General features: G+C 42.2%; 1 protein-coding gene across 1 annotated transcript in view; it reads right to left on the bottom strand.

Moving 5' to 3' along the window:
* Positions 1–26,268, bottom strand: part of COL22A1 (collagen type XXII alpha 1 chain) — a 212,210-nt gene that overhangs the window by 77,494 nt on the left and 108,448 nt on the right. Inside the window, exons 14-21 of the mRNA XM_067292265.1 lie at positions 23,034–23,087; positions 20,867–20,911; positions 15,618–15,671; positions 13,544–13,597; positions 11,821–11,856; positions 10,122–10,151; positions 9,127–9,180; positions 8,007–8,060 (exon numbers count right to left, since the gene is read on the bottom strand). Coding sequence (XP_067148366.1) covers positions 8,007–8,060; positions 9,127–9,180; positions 10,122–10,151; positions 11,821–11,856; positions 13,544–13,597; positions 15,618–15,671; positions 20,867–20,911; positions 23,034–23,087 — 381 coding nt within the window. The remainder of the gene's footprint in view (positions 1–8,006; positions 8,061–9,126; positions 9,181–10,121; positions 10,152–11,820; positions 11,857–13,543; positions 13,598–15,617; positions 15,672–20,866; positions 20,912–23,033; positions 23,088–26,268) is intronic.

Here is a 26,268-nt window from a genome sequence, read left to right as displayed (position 1 = left end):
CAGGTTTTGAAAGTTAGAAAGCGTGAATACACCCTTTAGTTTAACTATATAAAACCAAAATGGATAATAAATTGGTGTTCAGGCCAACAAAACCCCAAAAAGTCATATAAACCTTGTAACTGAAGGATGATCAGATGTGAGCCGCACGTATAGACCTCATTTTTGCCATCCACAAGAGTGTCTTTAGTTGCTTTATAGCTTAAGGGCATTACCCAGTTATAGTTTGCTGAGCATGCTGCTTTTGGGAAACTTAGTTCCACCTGACAAAATTACTTGGGGAACTTCAGGAAGGATGTGGCAGCTCCATCTAGTCCTCAGACCTGTCTTAGAAGCCAGAAAGGGGGAGAGAAAACATAGTTTGCTTGCTGTGATAAATATATACTAGTTGCTCCATTTGCACACTAATGGCGAGTCAGGCTAATTTGTGGCAGCAATGAGAGGTGCGAAGGGAGCCCATCCTTTCTCTGAGTACAATGCTGAGAAATTTTTGTGCTTTTGAAAACACTGAAAAATCCCTGAAAGCAGCTTATAATTATATTGACAGAGAGGCCATGAGTCTAATTTCCCATTGTCAAGGGGTCCTTTTGGCCGCTCAGAGGCTACTCAAAGTCAAACTACAACAGAGTGGGTCCATAACATTACAGCCTGTCTGGAAAGTACAGAAATGGTTGCTGGGAGAAATTATACCTGTGAGAACAAAGCTCAGTGAAATGTCACATCGCCTAATAATATGACAGACATAGCTAGCAATTATGCTCTGTTACTTATAGCAAGATTCAGCTAAGTGTATCGAAGTGTGTACCCTTTGAGTGTATGAAATGTATGTTATTTGCCTTCATCGGTAATTTGAATAATAGCACGGTTAAAAATATCTGTTTTATTGGGAATGAATATATTTCCTGACAATTACAGTTTTGCTCTGGATTAAATCTAGACCATCAGTCCTCTTTTTGCTTTTTGTTCGTTTGCTTACTTTTCTACTTCTGCACTGCTGAGCTTTGCAAGAGCAGACATCTGAACACTTCAAGCACTCACAAATACAGATGAACGCAAAAATCCATTCTAAAGATATCTACCATATAGGAGACAGGAAACCAGGGGAAACGTTGGCTCTGCTCTGCTAAAGGGCAAATTCTGACAGGTATCATAGCACAAGACCGTTTCCTATCTTGCTGTCCAACTGCCAGAACACCTAATGGCAAAACGCTTTCATAGCATGGCTTTCACTAAAGTTTGGCCCCAGGAACGGAGGTGGTTTTGGTGCCAAGTACGTAGGAAGTACCCTTGAATGTGAATATGACTGCTAGCATAAATGCCAACTGTTTCTCTGTAAGCTAGATGGGATGCTAGGATTACCCCTTCCAGCTCTGTCCCTTTAACTCAATATTACTAGAGGAGTCAGAAGAAATCCTGAAGGCATCAACCTTTTACAGCCTTCATGTATACTGGGTGATGACAGTAAATTAACAATACAGATTATTTCCCTAGCCTGCCTGAGGATACCAATACCATTGGGGTCGGCCAGCTTGCGGGTGACTATGGGGACTGCTGTGACAAAGAGAAATAAGGACTCAGGGACACAGAGAAGTAGCTCCTTGGGACTGGTTCTTTCCAAAACGGTTGCACAGGACCCACTGCTGGACAAACTATTTCTCCTCTCTTCCCTGGCCTATTTTCCTAATGTGACACCTCACTCTCTGCAGATAGCAATCAGCTGTCTCTTTCAGTTGGACCCTGCAAATCTAAGCTGGTTAAAATCAAGGGAAGTTAATATACAGAGAAATAAGAGTTGAAACAGTACTCACTACCCATTTCAAGTTATAACTGGCCAGAATAGAAACAGGAGAGCTTTGACTGACAGGAGAGATGCGGGTCAAGAAGGGGAAAGCCAAATAACCTTATTCCTGTCCCTCTACTAAGAAGACTACGAAGAGCTCAGCAGCCCCCAGGTGTCTGAGAAATTAACCTCTCCAGTGACAGCTAACAGGGATAAACCTTCATGTACTGGCAAGTGCTCTTAACGCATCTCTTTTGGGTTGAGAGTGTGCCCTGAATCCAGTAGTCTCTGGCTTTAACAGGACCCTTTAGGCTATATTGTAAAATAAATATGCAGCACTGAAACTCATAACCTTGTAATCTAGTTGTAGAGAGTCAAGAAAGGTCTGTAGAGCTCTCTGTGCTGCTCCACCTTCAGTGATAAACATTCAGAGGATGAGGACACATGAAAATGAAAAACTGCTGAAACACAACAGCTGAATTAAAGATGCAGAAGACACCTCTTTGCAACTCATTCCAGAGTTAACACTCATTCCTCATGCTCAAACCTGACAAAATGTAATACTCAACTTTGCAATTAGCTTACACAAAATGGTGTTGGTAAAATTTTTATAAGTTATCTCTGTTTCTATGTCAAACTCACTCTCATTCTGTGCTTGGCTCTTTGCATAATTTATCTTGCACGTGAAGCAGTCTGAAAAGCAGAATTATTATTACTTACCTGCCTGATTTAGGTATATTGGAGTCTTAGTCATGGAGAGGGGCATTCACTAAAGATTACTATTCTAAACAGATGTTCCCATTAGGATTTTTTTTCTATATGACTATTCTTACTATTCCTGTATTTTTTAATGTTTTGTGCTAACTGTTCTATCATCATGGAAAAATCTGGAGAATGCAAAGTTAGAAAGCTATGCTGGAATACAACACATCAAACTCAAAGTGGGTCCAGGTAGCTACTATCTCATGTCTAAGTGGAATGTACTGGCGAGGGTAAATAGATATTTCCTCTTGGCTTCCTATTGAAATTTCAATCATTTTAAATGAACTTGCGCCTTTTAAAAAAGAGGCAAATTGAGTCCTGGAATTCCAAGTTATTTGGAACCCACTTCAGAAGACTCCTATGCTTAGGCTGGAATACCCAAATGTGTCTACGTTTTCTTGGAGCGTATCTGACATCTGCACCTTTTGTGTCTATCAAGTACAAAAAGACAGGTTTATTTTGAGCAAATATTTCAGTAGATCAGGTATCAAAAGTCAAAAAAACTGAGAATGGGATCAAAACACTTCTGTTCTCTTCAATTTTGCAGAAGAGGAAGACAGGAAGAGAAAAAGAACAAACTCAAATGAGTCCACGCTCTCAGAGTTTTAGCCCTTATTCAGGCAGTTTTAGTAAAATCAGAAGAGACAGTACTGTCTACCACTCAAAGATCTTAAGGGACAGATGAGAACAGCAAAGCTTCATTCTTCCCACTGCGCACTCTTGAGATGAGGAGATCATTGTCAAAAATAGACCTCAGCTGCCGGATACTTGGAAGTGTCTGGCTAATGAAATGAACATAACAAAGTTGCTTGGTTCAGGTTGGAATTGTTATCTCCTTCCCCCAGAGAGGATCAAAGGATGGACGTGAACTGTCAGGTTAGCAGTTCAGATGTACCACGGAGATTGCTTGTATTTTCGCTACACCCATAAAAGACTTCAATACCTGCTACTAAAGCAGGCTAACAGATGAGTGCTTTTAAATACCAGATGATCTGCCTCCCCAGCTTATGTTCTCCTTAGTTAGTGTGCTGCCACCACTGAGCCTCTCCACAAGATATAAGCAGCCATCTGAATAGCTTTCCACATTAAATATCTATGTCTATGAGTATGCAACATTACAATCACCCTGAAAATATACTCTCTGTATTGGAACTCCTGGGAACGGGGTGGAGGAGGGAGAGGTCCATATATGGGAAGGCTAGTTTCTGATATATTTGGCTACCCAATCTTTGCAATACCATCAGCTTCACTAGAACATGATTCCTACTCCTCCTGCTCTCTGCCCCCAAACATGTCTGGTTTTGTATTGCTAAATAAAACATTAGGAAGCTACTCCATCATGTTCTTCAGTCAGCTCAGTAGCCTTTCTCTTTCTAATGCCAACTGTGGACCAGCAGTATCTTCTTTAGCCTGTTCCCCCTTTCCTCAGGGCTTCTGCAGTGCAGGGATTCTCAGCCTTTGGGCATGTTTTCTGGGACTCAGCAGTTACATCCATGCTTTCGGGAGCATCTGTATGTTGCTGTCTCTGATAGTTCTCTTGTCCACAGCTTGTGGAAAGTTTGTCTGAGAACAGTGGTGCTCTGCTTGCGGGGGGGGAAACCTTTTGGATATGGCTGGGCTATCACTGAAAATCTTAATGTTTGCAGAGAGCAAATTGGCTTGGTGGGAGTCCTCAAAAGGTCAAAAGAGATACGGTCTTAAGAAATCTGTAAACTCCAGCCATGATGACAGGGCTTGCTCACCACAGAGGGTTATTAACTCATGCTTGTATCATACACAAGCAGAAGACTCTGCAACTGTTCCAAAAAATGTGCAATCTAAGTAGGGGTTATGGGAAAACTTTTATGAGTAGAACAAATGCATTTAAGTGAAAGATTAAGCTTGCAGTAGCAATTTTAAGAAATTAAACTGAGTCTTTCTTTCCTATAACGTAAATGGTGACTCTGTAGAAGAGTGGGTCTTGTTTAATAGTAACGGTAGAATCCCATATATTCTTTTATTTCTTCACCAATAACAGGAACAGCAGCTTCAGGCCAAAATAATATCATAGCTCCTCCTTTCCAAGAAATCCTTCTGACATGTACAACCCTACTCCTGTTGTTATTAGGGTATTTGGCACAACATGACATCTTCTATGAAATGTCATACACACTGCGTAGGTGGCTCCTGCATTGTATTTCTAACACCGGACAACACTGTCTCTGTCTTTGCCCAGCTCAGGATCTTTCAATTCCAGTAGATTGTGGTTATGAGACTTGAATTCCTGTATGAAATGGCTCCAAACACATCTTTAGTCCATTAGTAGTTTGCGCCAACTGTGTTATGACTAACTAAAGCAGTGCAGAACACTAAGAACTGCAACAAACGCCTGTATCTGCATCCCTGTCAGGACAAGGACTCTGTAGGTATGTGTGCAGTCCTTGTCTAAACCCTGGTTGAGGCTTTTGAGTTATAATGCAAACCAGTACCTGTTTTATATCAGCTTCTTTGCAGCATGCTCACTGAGAGGGTCCTAAAGTCAAATGGATCGGAATTCAATTCCTTCTTTCTTTCAATCTTTCTTTGCAATTTGCCCTTTACATTACAAGATATTACAGCAGAATAGTTACAAAGCAGCTCAGGGACAAAATTTTCAGCAGATAGAAATTGGTGTAACATCACTTCTTGAAACCCTACCTGTATAAAACAGCAGAGACACCAGCCAAGCAGATGGTTAGTGATTTTCACCTGTTCTGCACAGGTCTGCTAACAACACTGGGAAGGAGTCTGGATGCTGCATACAGCTATGTCTGCAATTCTGTCCTTGCCGCCATCAAGAAGGCTGCGCGTATGCTAATACACACGGTGGGCCAGGGCTACGCGTACAAACAGCACAGGGGACCTTGCATTCATACAGCTAAACTCTCCTTCCCACAACAGAGGCTGGCCTCATCCATCCTTCCTAGTGGACACAGTCCTCCACACCATGCCAGGATGTTTCTGGGAGACAAGCAGTTGGCCTGACCCAAAACTGTGCCAGGCTCAATATTGAACAAACCTGTGCTCATACCACTGCTCTGGCTGTTTGGGATGCTCACGCACTTGTACGTTACAGTCCTGCCCCTCGTTACAACAGACACGGAGGTCAAGTGGCATGGTGAGAATCTTGCAACAAGCCAGGGCTAGAGTCACAAGTGAAACTGAGGCATCATGACCCAGGCCAGTGTCCTCATCACTGGGCCACTGTGCTGCTAAAGAACCTTCTTCACTGGGTAGATGTAAAAGGATTCACTACAGCTCTAAGCTGCTGCTTCACAGTCAGCCCTCACCTCACATCCAGCCATTTAAAACTTAACCAAGTGTTTGAGAGGATTCCTACTCCTGTATTTTAACTTCTAAGAAAGTTTAGAGAAATACTTGTTTTTTGCAATCAAATTTAGATGAGATGGTAACTACTAATGCCTAGATTTATGTCTGTATTTTGGCAAGAACAGTACTAATGGTGAATGGATAGTATCTGCTAATCTATTATCTCTCCCACACCTGTAGGGTATCCACCAAGCCTAGGGCTTTGTTCATCTCAAGTGTTCAGAGTCATTGACTAATTGCCTTTAATTAAAGAAAAAAAAAATCTATCCACCTAAGATGCCTGATGACTAATAAAGACCCTTAGGAAAAGTCTAACTAGCTAGACACAGCAGAGTCTAGGGAAACATTCAAACACAGTATGTATCAAATGACATCTCTAATCAAATGATCATTAGCAGAAGCATTTTGTGTCCTGTCACAGACCCTGACAGATCACTGTCCTTTACCCAGCTAATACTGTCTATTAATCTTATTCAGGAAACAATGTTTCACAGCAGGCTTTAAAACCAGGACAATTCAGAACTTGTCAACTCATAAGTAAAGCGCAGTACAGTTACTTGCTAAAGAGGCAAGGTGATATTTTCTAAAGACTGGAAAAGTACAAGAAAGTAAGCAAATGCCCTTTTCCACTGTGACGTTAACATGAGACTCTGCACCACCTTCCCCAGAAGAAGATTACTAAAAGCCAGGCTTACATTCAATTCAGTGCCATGTGATTCAGCTGAAAGCACCTAGAAAACCACCCACCAAGAAATACATTTCTTCCCTTTGTTGTCCTTTGCCCATAGCCCTTCTACACTCACAGGTAGGTCTCACATCCATGCTTTAACAGCACTGGTACTGACTCAAGTGCAAAGTGCTACAGGCACCCCTCACCTCCCACGAACTCCACTATGGGTGATGACCAAGCCTCTGTGACTACATAAAAATGTAACTCCTCAGACAGCCATACTGAGACTGAAGTGACTGTCTCCAGAAAGGTTAAACATGTATCTCACCTCCACCCTTATCATCTGCTGCCTAACAAGATGCTCTTCAAATGATTGGGACAGCAAGGAAAGGCAGGCCCAAAGCATTTATGTGGTGTGATCAGGCAGACTCTCTATGAAATCACATTTAATCAGTATCTGAATATTTTAAGATATAGCTCCGGATTACAGACACCCTCACCCCACCTTTTTTTTTTTTTTTTTTTTGGAAGGAAAACAACCTATCTGAGCTCCTTGTGGAGAATGGCACAGCAGTATTTTGCGGGAGCTTCTGTTTGAGAACAGATCAGACAAAACAGAATGGTCTCAATTTGTACGCCAACAGTATTTCCATTTATTTAACCTCCAGGACAATAGCATTTATGTGAACTTTCAACCGGTCCCTCTTACTAGTGGCTCTACACAATCAGTTACAGAGTCCTATCTCACTCTGGGTAAAGTTTATTCATGTTTAGGCACTGATTCCACTGGCAACAAAACTGAACTCTATTCTTGGATCTTTAAGAGTTAATGCACTTTTAAGGATCTTCAGCCCTGTTTTCCTCTTAAAATGAGATGATTTTGTGCATTGGTTTACAAGACTTGGCAAGTTCATAGATAACTTCTAGGAGGTAGGAGATTCTATGGGATTTTACATTCCCTTACCGTTTACCAAGAAATATGGCACGAGGGGATATTTATTTGTGCTCTTCTATTGAAATCAATTTCTATCATATACCATTTTTGTGGACAGCGGCATCCCTTTAAAAGATACACATCAGTGAGAAAGAGTGTCCATTATTTTGACCTCACAGAATATATAATACAGATCCAAAGAGTCTACACAGGGAAGAGGAGCAGCAACCTTCTCGGCAGCAAGGAGCAGACACAAAGACAGGAGAGGCGATGACGTGAAAGAAACTTTTCCAGGGACCCACAGAGGACTGCAAAATTTGTCGAATCCAAGAGGTACTGAAAGCTGTTGGGCCATAAAGAAGCTCTAGAAGAAAAGATGCAGGCCTCAAGGATGCTTAAATAAGTAGAAAACAAAGCAGAAAAATATACTTAAAACAAGTCAAAGTGCGAATCCCTGTTGAATAAAGCTAGCCACAGCCTACTGAGATTTACTTTAAATAAAAATTTCAACTCACCCTTTGACCTGGTAAACCAGGGACTCCAGGCTTGCCTTCTGGACCAGCCACTCCCTTTAAAAGTGAAAATATTTTTAGCAAATTAACTGAGCAGGAATAACTAATGAAGTATATAACCACGCCCTAACTCTTCTGTGCTACTGTTACTGTATGTCTGCCTAGACAACAACTACCTGATAATGAAGTGTTAAGGAAATTTCCACTATACTCTAGTTTTGCAGAAAGAACATGCAAGGCCACATGCCCTGCAAGCAGAACATCTTATCTGACCTTGTCTTAGCCCTGTTTTTTCGTAAATGTCCTGTGAACAGAGGAGAATATGAAAACAAGGTAGAGAAAAGTGGCAATGCCCTGATGAAATCCAGAGCACACAACTGTAGTTAAATTACATAATTAAAGCCAGACTTAACTCAGTAACGCATCTTCACGATGCCATTAATTTTACAAAACCCAATCAACAGTGAAATACAACAAACAACTGAGAAGTGAGAACATACAGGCTATGTGAAAATGAGGCATCAGTGATAGTTTGAAGTGAGATTTCCTGATAGAGTTGCATTATAAAATATAACTAGAAGAAGCTGCAATTAAGCCAAGAGTAAGAATGTCAGTGTGCCTAAATTGTTGTAAAAAAAATGTGTTATATTCCCTGCTGAGATGCATAAACACACACTCCCCTCTTTTATTGCTCATCTGTGAAATTTTTTTTAGCCAGGACTTTGTAGAATAAGGCCAACCGCTTTGGTAGCAGCAGTTCTCTGCACTTCGTTACATGATGGCCTGCAAGTTACCGGTGAGCGTCTCTCTGAGATGTGCTGAAGGCCCTTTCAGCCCCTCATGAAGTTAGAAATAGGAAACAAACAGCTTCTGCAGGACAACAGCCTTGAGACAAAGTCTGTTTACGTGTAATGAGCACCCGTGTCCTACTTGCCGTCATCATAGTGTTCAGAGCGGCTGTGCACAGCAGGAGAAACTCTCTCATTCGTGAAGAAAACAGACGGCTAAGGGTATTATTTAAACACTTAGTGCCTGAATACTACATAAGATCTTGCATATAACCCTAAGACTAGTCCAAATTTCAGTTTCTGGGTTTTGTAAGCAGTGAGGAAGAACTACTCACTGGAGGTCCAGGAAGTCCAGGTTGGCCCGATGGTCCTCGTGGGCCAGGCACTCCCTACAAAAATAAGTGAAATAAAGAAAAAAAGTGTTAAAATATCTAAATGAAAAATTATGTGGCTACAGCATTTGTGCTGGCCATCTGTACAGGTCCTATACGACTCTCCCTCACAGGTCCCAAAGAGCCAATGCAGAGACCAGCTGGTTTTCTCCTTAATCTGGGGGCTGCTTTAATTATCAGCATTTATTAGACTGCATACAGATCAATTCACCCATGCTCAGCAGGCATTTATCCATAAATGGCTCTTTGTTTTTCAAAGGTAATAACTCTACCAAAGGCACTAGGTTATCTTGGATATTCCAGGAAAACACCGTGGGTTGGAATTCAGTGCTGGAGAAAAGGAGGAAGGTGGTTCTTGAAAAAACAGCTTCTGCAGGTCTTTCCCAAGCTATGGTGTCCTGGCTCCTCCAGAACCAGCACAGCTGTGAAGGGCTTCAAAGCATCATGTATATGACAGATGTCATTATATTAAATAAAGCTAAAATATAAATTACACACACACAAACTCAAAATATAAATATTAGTATTCTTTTTTTTATATATATAGGACTAAGAGACTGGAGAAACTAGTGTCCTTTCTCTGTTCAAGTGTTCCTGTTCAGAGACAAGCTCAGCATAAAACTCAAATACAGTTCCACTTTTCTATTAACACTTGCCTGGGTTTAAAGAATTGTTCTGGGTAGCTGACTCTTGCCAATTTACACTTTTCATTCATGTTGGACTCACTGCACCCTAGAAGGACATTATCCTCTTTCTTTCCCCACTTATTCTTTCTGCTGTAAGTAGGAGAGCTTGTTTCTTGATGTCCTGACAATGCTGCCTTAACTTTGCAATCTTAATTTTGAAACAGCATTTTAAAGCGAAATCTGACCTAAGAGGCAGCTGAACTATGTAAAAGCTTCCTCATAACTGAAACATAGATATTGAATCATTCTTACCTGCTCTCCTTTTATGCCTTCAGTATGTACCTGCAATAGAAATGCAGAGTCACAAAAGAAAAAGAGGAAAGATAACGCAGAAGTGCCAGGGTGTGACTGTCCCACAAAGTGTATTTTTCTCTCCTCCCCCTTCTCGCAGTATACATGTTAACTGCCACAGCTCCTCAAATCCTATTGCAGGCCAGGACATACTTGCTTAAACACCTCGGACTCACTAAAGGCTTGCTCACCCAGTTGCTCATGAAGCAATTAACATATTTGTGCGGCTGCATAAACAGTAAGAACTTAATTCATTACCTCCTCTGTATAAATAAGTGAGTAAATTCCTGGGCTCTTGCCTTATTTTAAATAACACAGTCCTACTAAATGGAGAAAGCATCATATAAATAACAGGCCAACTTCAGAGACGATGCAAAATCCAGACCTTCCTTTGGGTCCTCAACGCAAGCCATCGTAAACAAGACTGACAGCTGTCAGTCTTTCAGCCTGTTCGCCACTTGCCTTCCGGAACTTCCAATGCGCTTTAGGACAAGGCATTGCTCATTTCCAGGTTTTTTGCATATCTTTCAAAACCTGTTGGCAACTACTACCACTTCACTAATTTCACATCCACAGTTTCACACAACAGACAGTAAAATGCTCTTACCCATGAAGGCCTTCTGAGAGCTCTCTCCTTCTCCCTGCTTGGTTTCTACCACCTTCTGAATAACGAAACTGCCTGCTGCCTTTCACACAATAACCAGGGAGCTTCTCACTTGCCTTTAGCACTCAGTTCTTTGGCACAGTGCTCTAGTTAATGTTACTGGTCTTAAGGTTTCCTTAATACCTTTCACCAAGAGTGCCACACACTGCTGTCTTTTAATTTTAACCCTTTTTTGGAAAGTAAAAGGGATAGTCCCCAACTGCAGAACTTAATTTTAGACCTCCTCGCTGTATACTTTCCAGCAAATCTTCTTCCCCTTGCAGATGACCTCTTCGCACAGACAATACTAAGATCTGGATACCTGTATGCCCCTGCTAGCAACACCACCAGGGTCACTGAAGTCTCTGCTAAAAGCAGAGGGATGCACAGAGGGATGTAAAACTCGTGTCAAAGGAAAAACCCACCCGTCTCTCCTATTTTCTCAGTTTGCTGTTTCATCATTTCCTCATTTCAGCACACCAGCTCTGCGTTGTCTCAGGCTCCACCACAACTTTTTTCAGATACAAGGCACCCAAGGAAGATGATCTCCCCTGATCAGAAGCTTCCTTCTTCTTCCCCCCTCCCAGCTGCCACATCCAGCCCACGAGAAGGGACTCAGTAGTTCAACTCGATTCTGAACTTTCATTTGCTTTTCTAACTTCCACAGTCTCTACTTTCCAAAGCCCGCTGGGAATCAGCCCAGCGACTGTCCTGGAAGACACTGAATCATGTCATGGTATGCTCACTTCGATACACCTTAGGCAACGCTTTCCTTCTCTCTTCAACTCCTAATCTTCACATTTCAAAATCTCCCAAGATTGTGGCAGTGCATCTCTTTGTTGGAACTCATCACATTCCTCCTTCAGAAATCTTCACTGGTTTAAACTTCACTTTGTTTGAAAATCCATTAAGAACTTCTCTCATTTAATAAATCCCTCACATCCCCAGCTTCCACCTTCTCTTCTCATGCAATAAAGCTTATAATGTTTGTTAAACTGAAAAAAAAAAAATCCTTACAGAAGTGCCTGGCAATCCTGGAAGCCCTGGTTCACCCTGCATGGAAATACAGAAGAAATGGAAAAAAAACAAAGTTTCCAAACACGTTTTTCAACTGCTGTTATACATTCTTGTTTTCTATAACATTCCAGAATTAATAAATATGAACATGCAATCCTAATTAACTCCATTTTCTCTATCCTGCAGGTGTATTCATGCAGGAACTGATTGCTTTCTGTTTCACTGTGATGCTACATTGATTTCACTAACATTTCTTGACTTAAAATGAATGATGCATGAGGGTCCATAACATTAACTTGGAGTTTCAGAAATCTTATAATTGGTGTACACATACCAAAGAAAGAAACCTGCTTGTTGCTCAGATCCATAACAGAGTCTGCAGGACTGAAATTTAGGGGCCAAAATGATGTTGTTTGTTAAGAAGCACACGTGCAAAAATTCTTTGCAGGAAAAAAAGCAAGAAATGATGCCATTTTCCCCAAGTCGGTTTACACTACAATCATGCTGTAAGTGTTTGCAGGACACTGAGATGCTACATGCATGCTATATGATTTATTGCCTTCTAGTCTATCAATTTATTCCAGCACATGTATCATCTCCAACAATGTCTGCTACTTATTACGCTATAAGACTAAGCCTCCAAAAGGTACCTCCTTTACTTTAGGTACAGACTGATGCAAAAATTATCATATAGCTTCCTTTCACACACTTTCTATTTCTTCCTTACTCACATAGCAACCTGAATGACCTAATATATCTTTCATGCTCTTTCCTCTTAAGGAAAGAAGCTTAATTACTATTTATTATTTATTCTACATAATCCATGCTATGGCAGAAGAACTAAAGAGACAAATGTCAGCTACACTAAAAGCAATGGGAACAAGGTGCTAAACATCTGTCAAAGGGTCAAATGCAGCCACTTCAGTGACAGGGATGAAGTGTTTTGAACTCACGACTGCCCTCTACTTCATACATCCTGGTGCACAAAGTGATCTTTCTACCTCTTATCACCTCAGTAAACGTGCCCTGCTTGTAGGTACTTTCGAAACCTCATCTATACCTTTGGCATCTGAGCGGAAATGCAAAGGGAAATAGAGTGGTTTGCTTCTTATCTCTGCCTTCTTGGAGAAAAGGAGAAAGAAAATCCAAAATTGGACACATCTTTCCTTTGACACCAAATAGCTAGGTAGGAAATATCGAAACCACAATGTCAGCTTGAGCAGGGAAACATAAGGCTGCCCTGCAAACTCTAATAACCATCTGTAAAATACCGAGGTAAAAATAACCGGCAACAGCAGTGAATAATTATTGTGCAGGTAGGAGGGCTGGGCTGTGACTCTCATTTGATTGCCATTTTTAGAGTCAGTCGTACATCAGCTGTGTCAGCGCGCCAGCCTCCACACGAATGTTGCTGACCTGTTGGTATTTCATTCACCTTTCTTAACTGAAGATTTCCTGGGCCAAACTACTTTCTACTCTCACCGAGGAGTTTAAATCCAACAGTAGAGGAGCTACAAATGGGCCTGATTTACCTCTCATTCACACCCATTTCAGATTAAAGCAACATCGCTAAATCAGTGCATTTCCATACGTGAAAGCTTCACACAAACACAAATGAGAGAAATATTAGGCCAATACTACTGCCATTTCCAGAAGCGGGGGCCCAAGGAGGAATTCATAACCTTGTTTCCAAACCCCTCCCGTGCGCCCTTTCCCAGCTCACCTTTTCTCCTTTGGTCCCGCTGGCGCCGGGGGGGCCTGGGCTGCCAGCAGGGCCCTGCAAACAGGTGAACTGTGCATTAGCATTTGCCTCCTTATAGCTGACATCATTCTGCAGGGACACTGGCCAAGTCTCCTGCAATCCAGTTACTCTTGCAGGAAAAAAAACAAGTCTTAATTAAAGCTTTAATTAAGGAACTTACAGCAATGAATGGTTTTATGCACAAAAGGCCTTGACTGATAGACAGAGAGAAAACCATTGATCTACCTACTCCAGGTCGTCAAATGGAATTCACCTTAAAGCACTCGTGAAGTATAAGGCTGCAGATTTGGATATCAACAGTAGATTATGCCCCATTGCACTGGGGCAGGAGCTGATATAACACACACGGCTTCTTTGGCCCTACTCTGTAGCAAGAAAGGGGAATAAGGATGGTGATACCGCAACAGGCACAGTAACAGCAGTGCAATTGCAGCCAGTTGAGAAGGGTTGAAGTTCAGGGAGTATATCACTGTCAAAGCCAAAATTTAGGATAAAATTCAGGCATGAAGATTCGCTCTCTGCTAGATGTCTAGACGTGAAAAAGGCAGAAAAGCTTCAGAATAACCCAGCTTCTGTAATGGGGTGTCACTTGGAGAAATTGTTTCTTAGAAGTAGTAAACAATCAGCATCCACCTTCACATCCCTCTGCAATTTCTCACTTCATCCACATTTACTGCAAGTATAAACTAGTCCTGTAAACAATGTAATGGGCACAGTGTACATAGTTCATTGAGATTCCAGTGCTGCACCTAACACAGGAAAACATTTCCATCTTATAAGGATAGTGATAAACACTAACTAGACAAATAGTTCACAGCATAGGTTAAACCATGGCTGAGGAACAGAGGTGACAGAAAGCAATGATTAACTGTCAAATCTCCCACGGAGAAGCAGAACAAAATTTAGTGCACTGGAATCTACATTTCCTCACAGAGAGGAAGGCGTACCTTTAACAAAGATTAAGATTGCTAACGATGCTATAACTTGCCATTGGAAAAGAGCAGATATGTCTGATATGGAAGCAAAACTACTTCCCAACAAAATCAAATTGAAACCCTGGCTGCCAGAAGAGTGAGAGCAAGGCACTTGGGCACTACATGGCTGCTGTGCTTCGAAGGCACATTTGGATTAGACCCAGGCAGCTCTCTGCTTCATCTCTGCAAGCAGCAGAATTGAACACCTGGAGGCAATCCATCTCGAGGAGGCGGCGTGCCTCCTACAGCTCCTCCGCATCTGTGGACTCAAAAGCACGCCTCCAAATGGGCCTTTCTAAAGAGGGAAATGGCAAGGGCTAGCGAACCAGGTGGGGATGTAGGAGTCTGGAGTTACAGGCTTCAGGCTCAAGGTGGGCAGTGATTATCTGCATGACTTCTGGCAAGTCACATCACTTTTTAGCCTCTGCTTCTTACTCCTTCCTTTGCTATTTAGACCAGAAGATCTTTGGGACTGATGTCTCTCATTAGGTATGACTCCAAGAGCAATGAAAAGTCTTGTGGGATCTACAGATAGTAGCTTTCAGGTACAAATAGACAGTTAAGGTGTAATTCATCTCATCAGCAGAAGCTTGCTGGTCTGTTATAAACAGTCAGAAGAACAAGACAGACCATCTTTCTGGCATCATCTTGGCTTAAAAATGCTAACAGTTCAAAATCTTATGAAAACAAACCAAACATGAATTTCTGTTCTCCTCCTTTCAATTTTGTGGCAGGAAAAAACACCTTTATAAAAGTCAGGCTCACACAACTGAATTTTTATTTGTGTTTGCGCATGTCTCCAATGGAAATTAAGACAAGCATCTTTCATATCATGATTAAAGTATTTGCATTTCCTTTACATGTATATTACATTAAAAAAATAAATCTTAATTAAAAAAAAAAGTGCAAACACGGATCCTTAGAATAAGGAGTCCAAAAAACCACCAGTGTAATGGGGTCCTTTCATGATGCAGCAGCTAGCTGGGATAAGTCCCAATTCTAGAGTCATCTTCCACTCATTCCAAAGTAAAGTCTCTTGTCACTGAGTATTTGGCACATACCTGTTTCCCTTCCACACCCAGTTTTCCAGGAAACCCATCTAGGCCTTGTTCTCCCTAAAGAAGGAACAGAAAGAACCACTATAACTCAAATATGATGTGTTTAGGTCACCACGCTGCAGAAGATGTCCATGTTCTCTGCTCCAAGCACAATGATAAAAGAAGAGCAATTCTGGCCAGCCTAATAGTGAAAATGGCTAAAGTACTGTTCTGCACACAAAAAGTTCACATCTGTACCAAAAAAAAGGCTTAAGAGTGTCTAGTAACAAGGAGGTGAACTGAGTTTAGTCAGTAGGAAGCATTTATCTCCTCTAACTTCGGTAGCTCTTGGAGCTTGTCTTTCTAGAAAAGTTAACACCAAATAGCTGGATAGGAATTCAGAGGCCAGACACTCTGGTGTGCTGGTTTTCCACGCGGGCATTCTCCCCTCGCATGCTGAAGTGGGTTCATGTAAACTGGACAAAGTGCACAACGAGAACATTGCGCTGGAAGAGCTCTAACAAAAATAATGAATCCACAGTCCAGCAATAGCTCATTTCTACCCAGTTAACAAAGACCTTTGATTTTTCATCTTTGCTTTCCTTAACCTGGGGGATCAATTAATCCATTCTTACACGTCTTCAAAGCTGGAGAGTCCCCAAACTCTACAGGCAATCTATTCCAAAGCTTTATTTTTCCTACCTGCAGATATTTCTTCCTCTCATCTAAATCCGACGACTTCTTGCTGCAGTTTCAGACTAGTATGTCTTTCTCTAACTCCCCTGGACACAGAGAACAGACTGTTCCCTTCAGCTTTACAATAGCCTTTTATGTATTTGAAGACTTACAAAACTCCCCCTTCAAACTTCCCTAGACTAAACAACCTCAGTTCTTTCAGCTTTTCTTCACGGGTCACGTTTTCAGACCTCTGATCATTTTTGTTGCTCTCATTTGGGCACTTTCCAATTTTCCCACATCTTCACTGTAGTTTGATGTCCAAACTGGACACAGCTGTGGCCTTACTAACTCTGAGCAGAAAGATTATTTCATGTCTTACAAACTATACTTCTGTTTAAATCCCAGGATGATGTTTGCCTTACCATAATGCCCCAGCCCCTTTCTGCAGAATGGCTACTTTCATCAGCTGTTCCCATTCTGCACCCGCGGGCAATTAGCTTCCTGCACACATGTAGCATCTTGCAGTTTCCCCTTCTCAATGTCATCTTATGCTTTAAGGGATTATGTTTTCAGGATCATTTTGAATTCTAACCCTGACCTCCACTGTACTTCCAAGTCCCTCCCAGCCTTGTCATGCTCAAACTGAATAACCATATTCAGTATTTTATCATCCAGGTCCGTGATAGCAATGATGGACAGATGAATGACACCCTCCTGCAGAACTCTATTTTTCTAGCTGCCCTGCGGCCCTTGTCTGCCTAGCCTCTTTTAGTTAAAGCTCTTTGGAATAGGGATTTTCTCTTACTGTGTGAGCTCTTAAACCTCTGTAAAATGGAATCCTGATTTTGCTTCGAGCCTGCACACGCTACTGAATACAAACAATTAAATACACACTGCTAGCATCAACATAGATGAACATGTAAAAAACAAATTCTACAAATGTCCTACAAGAGGGCAAAATATTAGTTTTACTCTATTTTTAAAAGTTTCAGATGTTTTAATTCTGATTAATATTCCACAGTACCAACGTTAGACCTGTTATCACCTGCACACCAATACTTACAGCATTAGATTTAATTACCTCCTTTTGAAAAAATACATTGATTCAGCAAATCAGAAATCGATTTGCAAATCAATTGATTTTTTTTTCTTTTTCCTCCTTTAGAAAGTCAATCAATCTTCTAACAAAAAGGTTATTTCAAAATGACGCATCCAAGGAATGGAATTAGAGAAACCTATATCCCACAGAAAATAGCAGAAAACCAGCGATGGACATTCTAATCTATTCTCCTTTGGAGCAATAGTTTTCACATTCATAAGAACATTTGTACTGTCTGACTGAACTGTGAATATCCTGAATTTGAGACTTTCAGTAGGCAACAGTCTGGTGAATTGCTGAGAAATTGAGCACTATATTCTCTGGAGAATTTTTTAACATCACTACGCTGCAGCAATGAGTACTTCACACACGCTGATTTAGCTGCCAAAACAAAAAAGAGTCAATATTCTTACTGCTGTTAATGGGGGCTGGGAAAGGCAAATGTATTATTTATACAATTGTATACACTAGAGCTGTTTGAAAATGCTCCAAAAAGAACTGTGCTTCCAGTTGTTTCTTCAGAAAAATCTGTCATTTTAAATTTCTTACTTTTTTTTCATTCTTTGAAAAAGGCCATTTAGGGAAAGCAACGTATTTTTTCCCAAAAAGGAAAAAAAAAATCACAATAGAAGAGTTTTATTCTTACATTTTCATTTCAAGACTCTGTTCCTTTCCCCCGTGTTCTAATGTTTTTCCTGCTTTCAGCCATTGAACGAAATGGTCAAGAATTGTAAGCAACTGGAGGAAATCCCAATTAAGCAAAAATTTTAGTGCTGTTTTCGATTTCTACCAGTTAGAAAGTATAACGATTTGTTGAAAATACTATTCCCAAGAGTCTGTGGGACCTTGGCAGGGCAAACACAGCACACAGACAGACCAGGCAGCAGGAGGTCAGCCCAGTCACCTTCTTGCACGAATTCTTCTCAAATACAGCTTAGGAGCTCACAAGGATTTACCAGCTAGAGATATGTGCTTATATAGCAAAATCAGTGCTTCACGTCACACTGAGTTGCTGCACATGCCTAAACTAACGCGGCAAGTATCACAATCAAGGGCTTTGCGATACGGCTTTTGGTGGCAGAACAGTCAGGCATACTTACCTCTGAGAAGTTTGTGTGGTCTACAAAGAGCCCACCGGAAGTGACAAAGGACACGAGATAGCCATCATTCACACAGTGCAGCGGCTCTCCTAAAGTGCAGTCATAATGGGTAATACTAGACCTGGGAACCTCACTGTAAAACTTCCACATTATCATTTGAGGTCCCAGGGTATAAGAATATAACAGCAAAGTGCATTACGGGATATTCAGTCTTCTGTCATACTAGGATGCTAGTCCAAATAGACCAGTTTCCGTGCACAGGCTAGATAAAAGAAGCCCTTTTTCCCTTAGGTGGAGAGAAACACAGGTTGTGTAGGTGTGAGTATTCAAGTTACAGACTGAAGAGCAGACAAGGAAATATTTGGCCCGCCGCATTAACGCCCACTGTTTTCACAGTAGTCCCAACTGGTAGAAGTTAAAGCAATGGCAGTGAATTGTTGTGAGAACAGCATCAAAGCCCGGTAAATCAAAGCACAATTGTTGTAGCAGAGATCTTGGCTCGTAGCTGTTCCAAGAAAAAAGACGAAGAAGAAAAAAAAAAAGTAGGTTCTAAATTTTGCATATCCTGATAATGAAACAAAACCCAGTTCATTGCTTTCATACTTTAATCTTTCTCTAGCTTAGTCAGCCATCTGCCCACTCACTGCTCCAACTTCCTCTCCCATCACAGTGATGTCAGAAAGATGTATTTTCTTCCGGGAGCCAAATATTCTAGCAGATTAGACAACCTTGCCTCAGGAGAAGCAGCTGAGGGACCGGCTAGACACAACACATTGAACCAGTCCTGCAAAGGGCTGAGGCAAAGGCATGAGGAAGATAAAGTAAAATCCAGCATTTTGCTGCAGCTGCGGTGGTGAGAATACGTAACATGAAACACAGTCATTCCTATTTTATCGTAAACAACAAAGCGGATGTTGGGAACAGACACCCGAACACACAGTGAAGCAAAACGCTGTATCTCACACTAAGGGCGTATTGATCATTTGTGCCAGTGTGTGCAAGCTGGGTGTAAATCTCCAGGTTTCTTCTCCACAAGGAGATGGAGAGCGAGAAATGGAAACAAGGCCAAGTTAGCAAGCTAATAACCCCCTCCTCTGCACAAACACATATACCCAGACATCACTAAAGACAGCTTGAACACAGGCAAACCTGCCAGGTCAGCACTGAGACAGTCCTGTCTCCGGACTGGTTTGGGACATAAGACAGGCCGCAAAGACAGGCTGCAAATCACTTAGAGCTGGCAAGACGGGCCCTACTGCCTGTTTTGCCCAAGTGAGAAGAGGGGCTACTTCCGTCAGGCAGAGAGACTGGCTCTACCCCATCTCCCTCAGCTTGCTGGGAAAGGACCAGACCAGCAACCATTTCTCCCTGTGGGGGCAGCAAAATGTATTTTTGCAGGCACTTTTGAGAAGCATCAGAAGGTCTGCATCAGAAGCGCAGGCACATCTGAGATCTCTCTGAACGCAATGAGCAAACTGAAGTAATGAAAAGATTTGTACCTGCCCAGCTCTCTTTTAAAACATTATTCCAGGTACAATAGGCACTTGGCCTCTTTCCTGCAAAATCTTGTTCAGTGATTTCTACCTATTGCACAGAAACACTGTCGAGCGAGCAGCTGTAAACTGGAACAGTCACAACCTGCTTTAACTTCCACCAAAGGCTTAAGGCTGCCTTTGCTGCCTGGATTGGACTGAGGACACTTTCCATGCTATCACACCACATGCAGCTTTCCTCTCACTCAGTACAGGGCTGTGGTTTCTGTGCTCACTTCGGGCAGCAGAGAACTACCAACTTGCTACTTGATTAATCCAGTAGTTCAAAACCCACCTGTGCTCCAACATCTAATCACAGAGTCCTGTGCTAAAAAAAAACAAAAAAACAGGTAGTCCCAGAAAAGAGCAAGCAGAAAACTGGAGAGCAGCACCAGTTCTGTGAAGCCTTTAACAGAGAAAGTACCTGGTTCTGATTCAAAACTGAGTTACAGCAATGGGAGAAGAAAGGAATGTAGGAAGCTGGATACTGTGAGAGACTGGTAGAGCAATGGGGAAATGCTGCATTCAGAAGTGGTCGTCAGTGGTCACTTAGAGCTCCCAGGCGGTGCGTGCTGTGTGGACACCCCGCTAGTTGTCCCCAGTGACATCCCTTCACCTCGTCCCTCCTTTCTCTCCTCCCCACCTGGCTACACACAAAAGACAGACCCACTGATGGCGGGCTCAGCAGACAGATCTGCACCCCCATGGGAGGTCACTCCCGAAAGCACTGGGAAGCTCAGAGCAGTGCAGAGACTTCCCACCATCCCCCTTCCAAAGCCGGGCAGCCCTCCCCACCTAAAGAGCCAAGGGTGAAGAGGAAGAGCAGCTTGGCTTTTCCTAGCCTGTGGCCAGCCGTAGTATTACCTTGTCTCCTCGTGTTCCCTTTTCTCCTCTTTCTCCTTGCAGACCCTAAAAATAACAGCAAAACAGATTACAAAGCTTAATCCAAGAAGAAACATAGTTACCTCATCTAAGGAGGAGCTGGTTAGTCACCAAATCACTGGTCGCGTCTGCACAATCTATTCAAGTTAACCTTGAGGACTTTTTCCATATTGCCAGTCCTCAAACTTGGCCACAATCTTTGTCTAAGCAGACTCCCAGAGCGGGGGTGACCTGTGGGCCCAAGAACATCTGTAATACTATATTGCCGCCAGACACATGTCCCTCCCACCAGCAGCAATAAGGTGGAATAGGGAACACACCACAGCAGCAGACATTCTGGAAACCACCCACTGCTCCGTATTTTTCATGTGCTCACGAACAATGGGAACTTAGGTAGATTTTTCCATCAATGTTGTCTTCTATTGCATAAGCAAGAAAGAATGCCCATTCCTGGTGGTTTTGAATATGGTAGCAAGGCAGAAAACAGGTATCTCTGAGAACTGACAAACACTGATTAATCCCTGTCCTGGGAGCCCAAGCTCATTTCTGAATTGTGAATCAAATGCCAGGGTTCATCTGAACTGTGTAATTCAGCTCCTTCCAGGCACACCAGAGCCATTTGCTGGGGCCTAGTTTGATGAAGTATAGCACAGGCAATCAACTCAATGAACAAGCATGGATTTCACCTTCCCTTGGTACAGGAAACACCTTGCACTTTACCTTTATTGTAGCAACTGAGCAACCAACTAGTGACTATAATCAGACAAATATGCTCAGTCAATAGCAAGCTCCTCAAAACTGCCAAAGCTTAGACATTTCCTATTCTAGTACATCTGTATTTTAAACTGTAGTCCACTTCATACTATAGTGGAGGTTCACCTCCAAGCTAATGAGAACTGCCTGCCTGGGCTTATTTGGTCCATAGGATGATTTAGTTAATTGTTAAGATATTCAGGTTTTAAGCCATGAATGATGGTGAGTGAACTCTGCGCAGCCTTGTCCATCTCTAATGACCTAAACTGAGCCTGTACTGCTTCCCACGCTGCAAAACAATAATCTCACTTCTTCCAAAAAGCAGATGGGAAGAGGTTTAAAATAGGACTCCTTTAATGTACTAATAACTATGGGACCCTCAGGTACCCTGGATGATTACAGCCTTGCTACTCACCAGCAACCCAAGCCAAATGTCAGTCTGATGATGGAAATGAATAGGGCGTTCGGAAGCAGTGCACCACAAGTGCTGCACTGAGTGCTTTGCTTCTCACACAAAAAAGTGACTCAAGGAGCAGGAAGGAAATATTCTCATAACTTTGTCCATTTTTCTCATTAATACGACAAAACTCTATCACATGGGCAGGTAATGCCACTCCCTTAATCATTTCAGCTCCTGCAGGTCTAATACAATTCAGCCTTACACTAAGCTAAACAGCACGCACCTGGCCAAAGACAAAAGTGCACAAGCTGTTTTGAAAACATTGGGCCTCTTTGTAGCAAGCTGTAAAGCCAGAACTTGGCCAGCACAGGGAAATCTTTCAGTGCATGGGCATGTCTGGCATGCCGCTGAAGTACACTGATGTACAGTCAGGTCATTAAGCCTCAGGAAATCCAATCAGCCTTTACAACAGCAACTTAACAGTTACCTCCATTATTACCAAGGTGAGACCACAAGACAGAGATGCTAACTGGATAGCCATCTGATTTATTTTGGTCTTGCTGTCTGTTTATTAAAGGTAGGTTTGTCTCCTGAGCTCAAAGTGCCTGATAGTTTTGAAAACATGATCGGAAACCTGCTGAGAGGTGGCATTTTTTCTTAGTGTTATGATGAAACTTTCAAGCAACCTAGAAATGGTGCATCAACATAAACCAAAGCAACTGCATTACAGTGGGAACATCAGAAAATCCCCAGCTGTTATCTTGGTAATCAACTCATTTCTACAGACAGTTGTCTACTGGCGAGAGGTCTGTTCTCATTTTAAAAAGTCAGAAAAAACTCAGTGAAGTCAAGAAAATGTCACTATTTGGACATAGTAGAGAGAAGTGGTCAGACATACCCTATACCACTTAATAAAAGAGACAGGTGGGCAGACACACTGAAAAAGCAGAGAAAGTTTCCAGACTGCCAACATGTAATAAGAGAGTCATGACTTACCGGTGCTCCTACATAGCCTTTAATTCCTGGAGGACCCTGTTTTCCCTCAGATCCCTGGTAAGGAATTTAGATACAGTAAAACAACAGAAACTGTTTCACGTAAAAGAGTAAGAATAAAATAAATCAGTCAGAAATGAAACTTGCACCTCCTCGACTCACAGCAGGCTGTTGAGGCTTCTTGACTGCCTTAGTGCTGCTACACAAAACGTTGTCCAGCTTTCCAGCTACTTACCCAAAGTGACACCCAAATATCTTCCTTTGTTCAAGCATTAGCGGTTATGTCAAGTTCTTTACAGTTTTACTGTTCTGCTTTCAGTCTTGCCCTATAAAGGCAAACTGACACGTGCAAATTCCTACGAAGGTTGTTTCAGAAGTTTTGGTAATGGCAGTAGTTGCATTCCTTCGTCATTTCCCTGCCTGTTGTGCATATGATGATTGGGCTTGGTCTAACCTCCTGAACTTGGTGTTAGTGGAATAAAACACAGGCATACCCTGCTGCAAATACCGCAGCAAAGGCCGTGTCCAATGAACCACAGACTTCAAATGTTACCAGCTATTTTGAAGACTCAGTGAAAAGGAACAGATCAGAACTACATTCTCCAAATATATTTAAGATATAAAAGATCAAATTTTCAACACAAATCAGAGAAATGCAAAAAGAATCAGATATGTTTCAGCAGTCCTTTAGCTGGTTACACACTGACTCTTCCACCCCCGCAGAGGGTTAATTGAAATGCAGAGAGCTATTTCTGCATGCCTACAATACCTGTAGATGGTCTGGGATCCTCTACTGAACACTACCAGCCCTCTGAGTAATCCTGCAGAGACAGCCTGGTGGCCATGTAAATTCAGTAGGCCCTGTTAGATCACCTACTTCTCTGGTTATTTTGTTACTTACTTCAATTTCCCTTTTTCCCCTCTCTGGTTAATTCCTGTATTGGGATGCCCTAATAGATAAGGCTTCAAAAACAAACCAAGATTTTATTCTTAAATGATTGTGGGGTTTCATATTGATTGACATTTTGTATTAAAAAACAAGCAAAAAAACACCCCAAAATCCAACATTAAAAATGCAAGGTGTGTTTGCAATGAACTCTCAGCAGATACAGGGCTTTGTTGTCCAAATGCAAGCGGCCAGGAGGTTGGTAATGTCATGCACGCTGTTTACATTTGCCTTAGACCAAATGACAATCTCATTTGAAATGGTTGTTAAGCACAGATCTGGCAGGCTGGCTGGACTGTACTTGGCAAGTGTTTCATCACGGTTTTAAGCAGAGCAATTCTAAAACTGTCCCCCTCCTTCCACCAGGGAGGATTTTACTTTTTAAAAACTAACATGCTGGATAAAACTCTGCCCCGAAGCTTATGAGCAGTTTATCGGCACAACTGTAAAGTGGCTGAACCCACGTTAAGCATGGAAGTGAACCATGCCACAGACTCGTGGGGAGATTCACAAACTCAGCAACACGAAGCAGAGGTGGGTTTACATACACACAACAGAGGTGGCTCTGGGGTCTCTGCGCCGTCAGGCAGCTGAGGACTTCCACCACGCGAGCAAGCAGTGCAAGTCCTCTACTGGCAGAGGGAGAGGAGCAGGCGCACACTTAATCTCTGCCTGCAGCCTGCAGGAAAATAATGCTATCACAGTCTGGTCAAAACCCCTACAGAAATAGAAGCCTGCTCTAAGTTGTCCAGATTAGCAAAGTCCAACTCTGACTGTTACATAAAACATGGTTATAAAAGTCAGCAAAAGTTATAGATAGAAAAGCTAGATTTGTCTGGATGAGAAGACTTGCTGATCCCACTCAAGGCCTGCATTGAGATCATGTCTGGTAAACCAGTAAAGTGTGAGACTTTCTACAGCTGAGGCGAACAGGAATAAGGAAATTTGTCAGAATGAAGCCTTATCTAATACTTTATATTTTTCCTTTCCATTTTTTGTATCAAGTACAGATATCTCTGTCAGTTCAGTGCCATAGCAATGACAGCCACTAAAAATCTCTTTAACCTTTTATTAAAGACACAGAAAAAAGAAAGAAAAGGTTGCGTATTAGCTGCAGGATTGTACAGGCTAAAGGGTTTGGTCTCAAAAATTCAAGCTTTGTTTAACTGTTAATCTAACCGTACAGTGAGGGACTTGCGATATAGCCTTTTTTTCTGGGCCATTTATTCCATTGAAATTAACCTGCCAGGTCTCATATTTATGTGGGAGCGTTCTCCACTGACCAGTAGATATTTCTTGCCATCCCAAATCACCGCAGGATCTTCTGTAACTGGAAGACCTGACCTTGAATAGCACCAGGCTATTTTGACAGTCCTACTTTTCTTATACTTGCTTGTAGCCAGCAAGATCAGACTTCCTTCTTGGTGACCACTGAAATTTACCCCACAGAGTTTGAAGAGAAAAAAAACAATTTTACACTGAAGACACTGAGCTGGGAACAGTCTCCCCTGGAGATTTCACTGAGCGGCACAAGCTAGAGATGGGATGCTGAGGGCATTTCATTACCGTAACCCGCACTTATCATCCATTTAGGGTACCTCTCGGGATTCAAGTGCTATTACCAGAAGTCTGTAGTACTCTTATGCATGCTACTGGAAGTTTCGCCACACAGTTAATGAAGTCTGTAAAAACTGCTTGGCACCTCCTTAAAAGAAAGAAAATGCCTACAGTTGCCACCGAGGCAAAAGACTGGAAATCCCTCAGCCAAGTAGTTAAGCAGTTGGCTGAATTTCCCGAGGCGCACAGACAGCCCTTGAACCACTGAGCGTGCACTGCTCTTGCCTGGCTCGATGCAAATGAAGATGGATTGAGCCGGGAAGAACCGCATCCCAACCGATCAGAGAAACTGCAAGTTAGCTCTCCATGGAGCCTGGGGTAGGACCTCGAGCTTTCAAAGTCACCGTATTGCTGCTGACGATTTTAAATAAGGATAAGTGGTCTGACAAAAAACGATCATTACAGCAGTAATTGGGGATGTGACCTTTCCGATCGCCAACCCCACGCATCTTAGCATGGCCCGTTCCACACCAGTGAGGTGGCTGGGTTTGACGCTGGGGGTAAAGGAGCGTGCTGACCCATATTTTACATTTTAAAGCTCTGTCAGCAAAACTGGAATTGTTTCTTAAAATAGCTTAGTCCAGAATCCAGCTCAAGGACATTGCATGCAGCCCTTGTGCCCATTAAAATAAATAAAAGTCACTGTGAAAGCAAATGATCGTTTTATATTTAGAG

This window comes from Apteryx mantelli, chromosome 2, assembly GCF_036417845.1.
Source record: "Apteryx mantelli isolate bAptMan1 chromosome 2, bAptMan1.hap1, whole genome shotgun sequence".
Classification (NCBI taxonomy): Eukaryota; Metazoa; Chordata; class Aves; order Apterygiformes; family Apterygidae; genus Apteryx; species Apteryx mantelli.
This window is presented reverse-complemented; position numbering and strand designations above follow the sequence as displayed.